Source organism: Ptychodera flava, chromosome 5 (assembly GCF_041260155.1).
Source record: "Ptychodera flava strain L36383 chromosome 5, AS_Pfla_20210202, whole genome shotgun sequence".
NCBI classification, from domain to species: Eukaryota; Metazoa; Hemichordata; class Enteropneusta; family Ptychoderidae; genus Ptychodera; species Ptychodera flava.
This window is the reverse complement of record NC_091932.1, coordinates 44,134,418-44,146,623: the sequence shown is the minus strand read 5'-3', so window position 1 is coordinate 44,146,623 and position 12,206 is coordinate 44,134,418. Positions and strand designations below refer to the sequence as shown.

Sequence of the window (12,206 nt, the reverse complement as noted above, 5' to 3'; positions counted from 1 at the left end):
CACAGTTAAACAGCACAGACGAACATACGCCATTCAGTTGGACGACCATGTTCATGAATCTACTTAGCCTTATCAATAATGCTGAAAAATTGATGGCCAGGCCGATAGGCTTTTCACAAGGTGAACAGTGGGTCGACGATGCTATGCAAGATCTGGAAAATATGATTGAATCCCTCTCTAGCGCACTTGACGCGGACGCCCAGAGGTAGGCCATTAATGCAATAAACAAGGAAAGATTGACACAAAGATATAGATATTTTATTTTAATTTACCGAAAATTCATTACGATAGTAATGTACAGAATAATGTCACTAGGCATCGCATTATCTGTCACTATTTTCTTCTGGTGTTTTGAAACTTAATCGATTTATATAATGTCTCTCTTTCAGCATTGGGCGACTGGTACAGACTGTTTCACGTTTGTTCCTAGACACGTCAGTATTGAATGACATGCAACCGATTCTCGACATTTACAGCGCTTTAGTTAAGAGCATGAACAGCCTTCTGAAGAATGTGGAAGGTAAGAAAATAATGCGATGCATATCTCTGATTACATACAGCGCTTCTAAGATGGATTTTTTCATGTTTCATTTACAACCGTGAAAGAGTATGTTATTATTCGAATTTTAGCGAAACCCACTCAAGTTTATCAGCATGTCTCATGAGATAGTCTGTTAATTACCTTTCCGACATTTGTTATTTTCCTTTTACTGCTAAAATTGGTTTATATAGTAAAATACTTCATTATCAATATTTACAGAATGAGATTCATGACATTTCCAGTCTCCCGATTCACAGTTCATCTACACTGATTTGGATATAGTTGCTTTTTGGTTAAGTTCTTTCATTTTTTGCAGGTATGAACTTGGGGTCCGCTAACATTCTACTGGATGTTCAAAATCTGTTCAGTAGCATCTTGGACCCCGATAGCCTTCAAAGTCTAATGGAGGCCCTGTCCAACATGGACGCGGTAAGTTAGCTTAAACGATTGCCAAGGTTGCGTCGATACGTACAATATATGAGAACATCACTTAAAAACTGTTCGCACATCACACAACTTAAATTAACTGATGTCGCATTAGACAATGTAAACATTATAACCATGGCGACTTAGATGTTTAATGAAGGTATGACACATACATACTGGGACAAAATATATAAAGTCTTACATACATGATACTTTCATTCCAGGTGTCGAATTCCAATATGCTGCAATTTTTCCGGCTGATTGGATCATCGCAATCGGATATATGTCACAATGACACCGTATTCCAGAATGCTCTCAGTTTACCTTATGGTACCGATGTGGAACCCTTAATGGATACATTGTGCCCTGCCAATGGAACATCCCTTGTTGGTCAGGCCCTTGAAAGGATAAACATTTTGCGTCTTCTGACCGCTCTTAGCATGGGAAATCAATCCGAAAGTGTTGGTTGGACCGGTTCAATTAACGAAACAGAAAAGTTCATCATCAATTTATTGGAACTCTTAGACAATCCGCCGACTTTCACGGGATTCACAGCGGAGGACATAGAGCGTGTAATGTTTAATCTTGTAGAATGGCCTGATAATGAAGTTCTTCTTCAGTAAGTATGTGGTTCATAGTTAAAAGGTCGCGGTTCTCGCTGAGCCATACATCTGAGTATGGAATGGGTGTTATAATGTGGCACCATACATGTTTGTTATTGGGCATGCAGATGAATCGCAATATGTTAGACAAACTTTATAGCAACATGTACCGTATATAATCTACAATTGTAAGTCATTTAGAGAAAGCTACATGAAAGGAATTGACGATCACCAGCGTGTCCTCAACAAATGCGATCTGTCCTCACAATGGCAAATTCAAAATGCGCTTTATTTTGAAATTTCTTCGGAGTATGTTCACAGAAGTCTCCGATGTATTTTCCAGCAAATTTACATTGTCTTTGTAGCAGAATCCCATTGCTAAAAGCGTATTGGGACAATGCGATCACTGCACTTCCTTGTTAGCAAAGTACCGTTGTATATATGCGGCACATCGCTGATGGAATGTCTTAATGTACTCTGAGTACAGCGTGTACTGAAAAGACACGCGTTGTTTGCCTGTACGGTTTTAATGTAACTTTCTTGTTTGTTTACACAGGGTTGTTCTACGTACATTCTTTTCCTTTGTGAACATCGAAAACAACACAATATCAGAAGAGGTAGCAAGATACGTCCATATCAGCCAAAGTCTGATGAGATTTTTAAACAACAAAGTAGATGATCTGAAAGGTAATGCACACCAACTTTCATTTTTTGTCTGTGTCATTTGCTTTGCAGTGATTGTAAGATACGTTCTGAACACCAACGCTGAAAAATTAACATTCAGGCAACACAAAAATATCTTTCATTGGAATAATCTTCTCGTTAATTATTCATAACGTGTAATGTGTGATTTTCCTTTTCAGTCGATGCATATGGTGGAATAGACATTTCAAGCCTCTTCATGAATTCCACATTGTTACAACAACTAGCTCAAAATGGAATTTATCTGGCTGAAAACCTTGGTGAAATTCTCCAGCACACTCAATTTAGACCACAAAAGGTACTGGCAATATTTATTTTATTCACACTTACATGTAACAATATAAGTGTCTTTAGTCAAATGATATTGGGTGCTTTATTCTTGGACTGAAGAACTAGCAGGACGCGTTTGTCTTTGCATACCTAACCTAATGCATGAATCGGGTGAACGATACAGATATTGTTGTAGGCAATGTAATGTTCCTGTGTACCTTTGTTTTGGTCATTTACGTCTGACATACGTGAAGTACTTACAAATGATTTCTACATCATTTCATACAGATTACGGAATTCATTAGGTTAACTCCAACACAAATGACGGAAGTAGTTTGTGACCCGGAAAAACTTCAACAGTACTTGATCTTGCCCTCGTCGGTCAATGTAACCACTCTTATTAGTGACCTTTGCCAAATGGATGAAGAGGCCCTCATGAGTGACATTCTAAAAGACATGGACATAGCAAGACTTGTTTCCGAGGTAAACTTATATAATAATAGGACTTTTTGTCCTGAAAATTGAGACATTGAACTTGACTCAATTGATCCCAATAGGCAACGTCATGTCGAATGTTTTATGTCGAATGGCACCCGTCATGGACGCATTTCACACTGACAGTGGGTTTTGCGTACGATTGTTTCAAATATCTTTCTCTACGTTCTTTCTGCAGCTTAACAAGTACACACAAGGTTTGATAGACCTTGACGATTTCAATCTTGAAGATGTTGCTATGAAACTCTACGTCTCAAATATGCAACTCCAAGACAAGATCAACGCCATGGTGGAAAGTGTTCGTGAAGTCTCATTAGGGGATAAAGCTATTTCAGACATAAAACCTTTTGATCCTTCGTCTATCTTGGACAACATAATGGCCATGATTACAGAAAATCAAGATGATCAGATTCAAATGTAAGCTATTTTGGTTACTCATAAAACGCAAGTTAAGTCATGTTGCTTCATTTCACCTATAAACACCAGGCAATCGAACGATAAATTGTCAGGTGCATTTTATGTATCCATTGCTAAACCTAGGTAGTCACTCCTAGAACTGTATGGAAACAAGATAGAGATAGTTCTTACTGTACCAGAAATGACTGTATAATTAGTGACGATTATAACTTTGTAAACTTTGAAAAGAAAACGTGCTTTCAAATAAAGCGCACAATGTGTGGGACTTATTAATATTATTTAATTTAACGTTATTCAATGTGCTCTTTCATGCTAGGCTTGCTGTGATGTTGAATGGGCTAAATATCGAGCTGCAAGATGATCCTAATTGGCGAGAAATACAACGGTCCATGCACATTTTCCGCTATTTTCTAGACCTGTCTGAAAAGGGTTTGCAAGCTTTAAAAGGTAAAGTGATATCTTCAAATACTTGCTCACGTTTATTCACTATCGTGAAGTATATTATTATGCGCATGAAACAATCTGGTTTGAGAGTCTCATTCATTAACATCAAGACAATATAGTATGATTAAATACGTTCGAAATAGCGCTTGCGATGTACTTGGTGCACAGTAACAGTATATATGGGTAATATTGAACAATATTGTCTTCACCATATTATCATAGAAAGAAAGCACATGCTGAACAATGTTAGTCAAGTATACGTTAATGCCATCATCGCTGTTTTCGTTATTTTCCTTTAGATGGAGAATTAACTCTCGGTGAACTTCTCGGCAATCAGAGTGGTATCTTCGATCTGATTCAAGAATCTTTGAATGTGTCACCAACAATCGTTAGGGAGCTGCTATCAGCATCCTTGAACCCAGCGAAGGTGAACTTATTCTATTTGCATTCCCAATGCTCTTTTGGTTCGCGCTCAAATATTTTTAAGTTCTTTAAATTCGTCAGTTTTCGTATATCATATTTGAAAAAACGTGTTATAGTTGAGAATGAATACATATCGAAGGGGAGGGGGAGAGGGATGACGGGTACTACGTTGACATGTTTGCAATAACAATAGCAAAACAAGCAGCAAAAGCTGTTCAGTGTGTTTTGTTGCTTATTTGTTGTTTGTTTATTTGTCTGTTCTGTTTTAATTTCAATTATCTTTTATGATTTTACTAATTTATGTTTTTTTATTTATCTTTAATTATGGTGTATGTCGTTGTGATTACAGGTTCTAATTCATTTTTACTTCTTCTAATCATTTCAGATTTTAACCTTGGTGGATCCGATGATATGGAACAATGTGACGTGTCATGCTGATTCAATCAGAGAGATCTTTGATTTTGATTCTTCGATTAATGTCACGTATCTCATCAATGCACTGTGTGGAGCTGACTTCACGACACTGGCACAACAACTATCAGATGAGTTCAATATTGAACAGATTGCGTCCTTAGTGAGTTAAACTTTCTGCATATCTTTTCATGATCAATTTCCAAACATCTTTGCATTCTATAATCCACTGTTGTACTTATGAGCGTTTTCGTAATATCATATATAAATTGACATCGACATCCAGCCATGTCAATCCGATATCTGTATCAATAGGCATTTAATATAAAAAGATGACATGTGTACAAAAAAGAATAGTAAATAAGTGAAGAAAAAAGGGAACTTCAAGGTTCGTCAGAACCTCGTAATTATTTCCTTTGTGTCATGCATAATTTTCCCATTCTTTACCTTTTAGTTCGATATAAATTACAACCCACCAGCCATTGACTGGACTGAAATGATAGGCAAGGTGATGGAACTACAAGGACAGTTGATGGACTTAACATCAGCGAATTCAGCCGGAAGCACGTTTCCACTATCCATCTTGCAAAACTTTCTTATGGCACAAGGAAATATTTCAGAAGACTGGCGAAGTTTATTGAACTTGTTGGCTGGCAACATGAATGAAGAGAATCTCTCAGGGTAAATAAAAGAACTTGTTAAATTTAATTAATTAAGAATGAACTTATTAATTTAATAAATAAGTTAACAATGAATTCATCAAAGATTTTCGTTAACTTAACAAGAAAAAATCAATAATGTCATTACAGTCGTCTCGAATTTAGCTCATTATCAAGTCTATAGCATTTATATCCTTAATATGCCAAGGAACATATACTTTTCATATCAATGAATATGACTGACGTTACATAAAAAAGTGGTACCAGAGTAAATTTTAAAGTGAGTTTCTAAGTGAGGGCACAGAATGACAAAGTATTTTATTCCAAGGATTTGAATTGCGCGTGTCATCTATAAATTGAGTTTCCTTTTTTAAGGCTGAGTGCTATACTCGACAAGCTGTACGAAATACTGGAACAAGATCTTGACACCCTTCCAGGCATCTCGGAGATGTTACCTCTTAACATAAGTTCACTCATCAGACACATCGAAGATATGATAAATTCAAATCTGGAAGATCAGCCAATGTTGTAAGTATACGTTGGAGATTGACTTCACACGCCTAATATTAAAGAAATATTCTTCTTGTGGTATCAGAAGTTTTATCGCATTTACAGTATGTGCACAATTTTTGTATGCATTATTTTTCTGTTTTTCAGAAGCTCGCCCTTTAGTTTAATCGTTCAAACAATCTATTTCAGGATTGCTCGATTGCTCAATAATCTCAGCAACGATTTAAAAGAAGTCCCAATGTGGTCGGAGTTGCAACGCTACTTGCATATGCTGAACTACGTTATAGACCTGAATCAGATGGTACTGGAGGGTATGAGAGGTGAGATTAAAATGATTAGTTTTGTAAACTATATCAGCAGTGTTATTTTCTCAAATGTTAGAGGTCTGTTTCGTTTATTTAAATGAAATCGGAACTCAGATTACCCATGTCGGTTTTCGGAAGACTTCATATACTCTGCTTGCTTTCATAATACAGATGGTGATTTGACGTTGGGTGGTCTCCTTACTAACCAGAGTGAGATCCTTTTACTGATGATTGAATCCTTGGAGGTAGCCCCTGAAGTTGCCATGGATATATTACAAGCATCGCTCAATTTCAACAAGGTACAGCAAGTCTTACCGTTGTATTTCACTTCTGTTCCTTTCATGTAATACTTCGTTGATAGATTAATGCATCCTTGCATATAACGTGTAAGCAACATAATTTTAATAAGTGTCCGAATGCATCAGAGCTGTAGCATGTGCAGTGCCTTTGAGAGAAACTGTACTGAATTCAGCAGTTCAATATTTGTTACGGCTATATGATATAGTCTATAAAAGACTCGTATTTATCAAATCTATCCGTAAGAACTTTGGCACTATACAACAATTTTTATATTTCTCTTTATGCAGCTGTTCGAGTTGATGGATCCCATGAAGTGGGATTCTATTGCATGCGACGGCAGTCAACTTTCTGAGTTATTTGACTTTGGTTCTTCGACTAACCTGACCAGGGTGATCGATGCCATATGTGGCGCCAACTTCACCAGACTGGCAAGCCATTTGGCAAATGACTTCGAAGTTAACAAGCTGCTGGAAATAGTAAGTTAATTTTTACGGTGTGAAACATTTGAAAATCTGATTCATTCATGAGATCTAAGCACGACTTTATTGCAGAGGTATTTGACAGACGTATTGAATTTTAATGATTACGTAAATGCGCGCAGTGATCAAAGTAAAATTCTGAAATTGTGTCCTTTAGCAACCGGAAGCATGGCTGAAGCAATTATTGGTGTTTAAGTCGTTTGATAGTTGTGTCACCACCACCCTTAGTGATTTTCTTGTCAAATTTGTTTTTGTTATCTAGTGTGATTGTGCATTTTTATTTCCTGTGTGCAGGTTCACTCCTGGCCACTTTTTTCTGTGCATTGTATTGTTCTAGCTTTGTTAGTCATGTTTCATGTTGTTCTGCTTTGTATCAGTTTGTATGTTCATCTGAGGGCCCTGGGGAAGATAAGCATCTTTACTGAAGCTTACCAGGCTACCCTCGTTAAACAAGGTTTAATAAAATAAAATAATAAAATAAATAAAATTTGCATTTTCCCAAATAAATTGATGATGTGAACTTTATTCCAGATGACATCTATTGACACTGATCTTCCGAATCTTGACTGGGCAAACACTATCTCAAAGGTAACGAATATGTACACGACATTACTGGATCTGATGTCATCAAATGGGCCTTTTCAAACGTATTTGTCGAAGTGGCAAGGCATTCTCACTATGAACAACATGGATATAAACGATCTCCTCAACAGCGTTTCTAGCCTGGTCGGTGTAAATATGACGGCTGTTAATCCTGACGGGTAAACTTTTACTGTTTTTTTCATTTAAAGTGCAGTCAATCTCTTTTTTGACATCAACATACCTTCTATTCATTCTATTTTGAATGAGAGCCGGTGGGCGATCATTCTGAGTCCTGATATTTTACAGGTCAATAAATGTCAGAAGCAAAAATGTGCGCAAAACGTTTTTTGTTGATCAGATTGCCTTGAGTAGCTTGCGAATGCCCGCTCTCTGAAACGTCGATAATGAACAGATATTTGATTTTACTCGTTCTGTTAGTATTTTAATGTTTTCTTACAAGACGCTAGTCGCACATGGTGGGGTTTTAACATATTGCGTTAGCACCGAATACCACAAATACACTTTCAATAGTCTTGAACTGAGGTCATTATTTTTAATAAACAAACAACAGCGCAGTATTTTTCTACCTATGCAATACCCAGGTTTGGTCCTAGTGTCAAATGCATTGTTTCTCCCTTAATGACTTTCAAACTAGGCTTGGCGGATTACTGAATGATCTAAACAGTCAGCTTGAGGATAATCCGGTATGGAATGAAGTTCAGCGTGCTATACACATATTGAGCTATTTCCTGGATCTGTCTGAGAAAGGTCTTCATGCCATTAAGGGTACGTATGGCAATGAATTTACACATATTAATGTTTAAAACTGAATTTGAATTACTTCAAGGTATTTTGCAATTGGATACTATTTCGACAAGTATTATATGTAATTGAAAGATACCAATTAACTACATTTTTTGTTTCGTATTTATGTTTCCTTATACAATAAAGGGCAGAGTTTCAAAAGAGATTCCGACTCCCATAATCGATGAGCCTGCGTCTGTGAAAATGTATAACTTGCTACATCTTAATCTGCAGCTGCTAGACATTTTTGTATAGTATAGTGTTGATGTTTTGACGTGCCAGGGTTGTTTACCTAGTTCAAACAAGAAGATTTATCATATCAGGTACTTCTGTGGGCAAAGCCGCGCTTGCATGAGCTTCGTGATTGATAAAGATTTGTGTGATGTTCATAACCTCAAGTCAATATTATTGTTGTTTTTGTCGAAAAGATGGCGAGTTGAACCTTGCCGATTTCCTTGGCAATGGAAGTGAGATTGTGTCATGGATGGAAGAAACATTAAAGGTGTCCCCGGCCATAGTACAAGAACTGTTGACAACATCTCTTAATCCTGAAAAGGTAGAAGACTTATTTTACCTTTTAATGCAATTGTAGAGGGCTTAAGAATGAAAGTTCAAATGTAAACATGGCATTAACAAATATATCTACAATAATCATAATGGAGTAGTCAATTTTATCATCACTCATCAGTTAAGAGCGATAGCCTTTTTGTGATAATTGGATTTCTGCGTGGAATAGGCTGCTTTTTTGTTGCTAAAATCTTGTCATATAAACTTTACACTTTTTATTTACAGGTTTTGTCACTAGTAGATCCAAGCACATGGGAAAATCTGGCATGTGATGCCGAATCACTCAAAGTGATCTTTGATTTTGGTTCGTCAGCCAATATCACAAATCTCATCGATGCTCTCTGTGGAGCTAACTTCACAATTCTGGCTCAAAATCTTGCAGACGAATTCGATGTTGACAGAGTCTTACCCTTAGTGAGTTCAATATTTATACATTTAGAAAATACCAATTATGTCACATGCAGAGCATTATTGATCAATGTGAGATTCGATTTTCAGATGAAAACTAACGCCAATTTGTGTTTCATGTTAGACTTACTGATGATTTGAATGTCAATCAATTGCACTTTGCCATTTCTTTTCGCTCATAAAAGTGAGAATCTGAGAACCAGAAATCGCTGTTATGGTCAATTCGTAATCACAGTCAAATTGAAATTTAATTTTAAAAACTTTACGAGTTATCAATTATATACAAAACGAACGCAACATTTTGCCGAATCGTAATTGATATTTGGCTTCATTTTCTTTCACAGTTCGATGCGAGTTACAATCTTCCAACCATAGACTGGACAGAAATGATAAGTAAGTTGATGAGATTACAAGGACTATTGATGGAGTTGACATCTTCGGGTTCGACGAATAACCTCTTTCCACTTTCCATGTTGCAAGAGTTCCTCGTAACAGACGGCAATATTTTGACCGATTGGCAGTCTCTTTTAAATTTGTTCAATGGTGATATGGATGAAGAGAATCTTTCAAGGTAAGTGAAAGAGATTGTGTGAATATTTAACAGTTTTGTACACTATTTTAACTAATATTGAGCTTTTTCTGTGCCTCTGATGTAGTCGCCGATATTTGTTGATGTTGAGGTTTATTCATATAATGTTCATTACTTTGCATGTATTATTACACAGCCTGAGTGCAATCTTCAATATGTTGTATGGTATACTTAGCCGAGAAATTATCGAACAAGACATCGCACCGATGGTTCCTGTGAACATTACTGCGCTGTTTGGACACATCCAAGAATTGATAAACTCCAAACAGGAAGATCAGCCTCTTCTGTAAGTGCAAAGAGAAGGTTTTGAAGTGATTTTCACTGTTAGATAATCCTCTAGGATCCACCAGATATCTGTTACTATGTAATTCATCAAGGTCTTCAGTTGGATTTTCTCTTCTTTCTTGTAAAGCCGTTTCAATTTCAACAGTCTGTTCAGTCTATTTCTAGAAATTATTTCTCATGTTAATGATTTGAACAGCATTATCGAGCATTGAACTTTTAATTCTCATGATTTCTTTTCAACTTTTGTTTTCACTCTAACATAGGACGAAGAGATCTGTTTAAAAAATATCTTAAAGTTTACATTATATTTTCCATATTATTTTCCATTCTTAGCATTGGACGTCTACTCAATAGACTAGACAATGACTTACAAGATGTCCCAATGTGGCCAGAATTGCAGCGTTACGTACATATGCTCCATTATTTCATTAATATAAATCAGAAGGCATTAGACGCGATTAGAGGTAAGTGTGAATGCACTATGCATCAAAAGGCAATTATACATATAAATTCACATTAACTGTGATGCCTGTATAATAGTATAACACGTGAATTCACATGAGTCCACATGAATACAGGCTGAATACAAGAAATGGGTTCTTGACCTTATTTATCCTGTATGCACTATTCAGCTAAAATACAGGCAACAATTCATGTTAATACTGTAATTGTAATAGGGTTTCCGTGCGGTAGTAGTTTCCATGGTATGGCACAAGTATATTTTCAGGAACGTAAACAGGAGAGATAGCATGCTCTTAAAAAGATCTCGAAAAAGACACCATAACTATGCTACCGAAAAAGAGAAACGATCCACTAAATGCCTAAGTTAGTAGAGGCCAGCGGACGTTGTCATAGTAAGCTGTTTTTACAGAATCATGGGCCTATTCAAAAAATAAGCACTCGCAAAGAGAAAACCGGACAAGTTTTTTTATCTATTTTTAAGGATTCATTTGCAATTATTTTAAACCGCAGACGGTGATTTGACGTTGGGCGGTCTCCTTACCAACCAGAGTGAGATCCTTGCGCTGATGATGGAATCCTTGGAGATAACTCCCGAAGTTGCCATGGATATATTGCAAGCGTCTTTGAATTTTGATAAGGTAACACAAGATATGTTATTACAATTCGCCTAACAAGGTTTTCAAATATTGGCTCTACGAGTGACTTTCTTATGCTGTAACGGCCCTTCCTTGTCCAATCATGTAGATATTTATTTATTCACTTTCCTTGTTCCTTATGCAATGTTGACAAAATTGAAGCCCTGTTATTTCGATTGTCCCTCTTCACTAACAATTATTCACTTCCCTTATTATTCACAGCTGTTTGAGCTCATGGATCCGACAATATGGGAATCTATATCCTGCGATGCAAGTCAACTTTCAGAGATATTTGATTTTGGTTCTTCTGTAAATGTGACTAAACTAATCGATGCTCTCTGTGGTGCAAACTTTACTCGACTAGCAAACCAACTGGCCAACAACTTCGAAGTTGATCAGCTGATGCACCTTGTAAGTTATTCTTTTAATGTGAAATATATCTTAATCATCCTTTTTAGACTTACTTGTCCATTCCTTACTTTGAAAATGTTTCCAGTTACATAAGCCAGTCAAAATGAGTGAATCATGTAACTGGTGTGCGTTTCTAGTCACTGTACCAAACCGTTCAAATTATTGATTGATTGCTTTTCAGAATGAGATATTCAGTTTCGTGATGTCATCACATACGCTATTATAAATCATTTCTTTTTCCTTTCAGATAACAACAAGTGATGCCAACCTTCCCAAAATCGACTGGGTGAACACTATCTCAAAAATAACAAATATGTATCAATCATTCCTACACATTATCGCATCGAATGGAACTTTGCAAATGCAGCTTTCGAAATGGCAAGAAATGTTCATGATGAATTCGATGGATATGAACGATATCATCAACAACCTTTCCAACCTTTTTGGAGCTGATGCGACGGCGCTGAATCCTGACGGGT

General features: G+C 36.5%; 2 protein-coding genes across 2 annotated transcripts in view; both read left to right on the top strand.

Annotated features, from left to right (window-relative positions):
• The window catches only part of LOC139133757 (uncharacterized), a 78,191-nt gene extending 68,713 nt beyond the window's left edge, over positions 1-9,478 (top strand). Inside the window, exons 92-112 of the mRNA XM_070700524.1 lie at positions 6-205; positions 390-520; positions 858-970; positions 1,192-1,586; positions 2,126-2,256; positions 2,433-2,569; positions 2,830-3,024; positions 3,215-3,453; positions 3,770-3,900; positions 4,197-4,324; positions 4,706-4,894; positions 5,186-5,412; positions 5,766-5,918; positions 6,090-6,220; positions 6,377-6,504; positions 6,793-6,981; positions 7,516-7,745; positions 8,222-8,352; positions 8,799-8,926; positions 9,163-9,351; positions 9,470-9,478. Coding sequence (XP_070556625.1) covers positions 6-205; positions 390-520; positions 858-970; positions 1,192-1,586; positions 2,126-2,256; positions 2,433-2,569; positions 2,830-3,024; positions 3,215-3,453; positions 3,770-3,900; positions 4,197-4,324; positions 4,706-4,894; positions 5,186-5,412; positions 5,766-5,918; positions 6,090-6,220; positions 6,377-6,504; positions 6,793-6,981; positions 7,516-7,745; positions 8,222-8,352; positions 8,799-8,926; positions 9,163-9,351; positions 9,470-9,478 — 3,504 coding nt within the window. The remainder of the gene's footprint in view (positions 1-5; positions 206-389; positions 521-857; positions 971-1,191; positions 1,587-2,125; positions 2,257-2,432; positions 2,570-2,829; positions 3,025-3,214; positions 3,454-3,769; positions 3,901-4,196; positions 4,325-4,705; positions 4,895-5,185; positions 5,413-5,765; positions 5,919-6,089; positions 6,221-6,376; positions 6,505-6,792; positions 6,982-7,515; positions 7,746-8,221; positions 8,353-8,798; positions 8,927-9,162; positions 9,352-9,469) is intronic.
• Positions 9,479-9,695: 217 nt separating this feature from the next.
• LOC139134064 (uncharacterized) overlaps positions 9,696-12,206 on the top strand; it is a 49,544-nt gene continuing 47,033 nt past the window's right edge. Inside the window, exons 1-6 of the mRNA XM_070700964.1 lie at positions 9,696-9,916; positions 10,071-10,220; positions 10,553-10,683; positions 11,192-11,319; positions 11,539-11,727; positions 11,975-12,204. Of these exons, the coding sequence (XP_070557065.1) occupies positions 9,732-9,916; positions 10,071-10,220; positions 10,553-10,683; positions 11,192-11,319; positions 11,539-11,727; positions 11,975-12,204 (1,013 nt within the window). The 5' untranslated portion in view covers positions 9,696-9,731. The remainder of the gene's footprint in view (positions 9,917-10,070; positions 10,221-10,552; positions 10,684-11,191; positions 11,320-11,538; positions 11,728-11,974; positions 12,205-12,206) is intronic.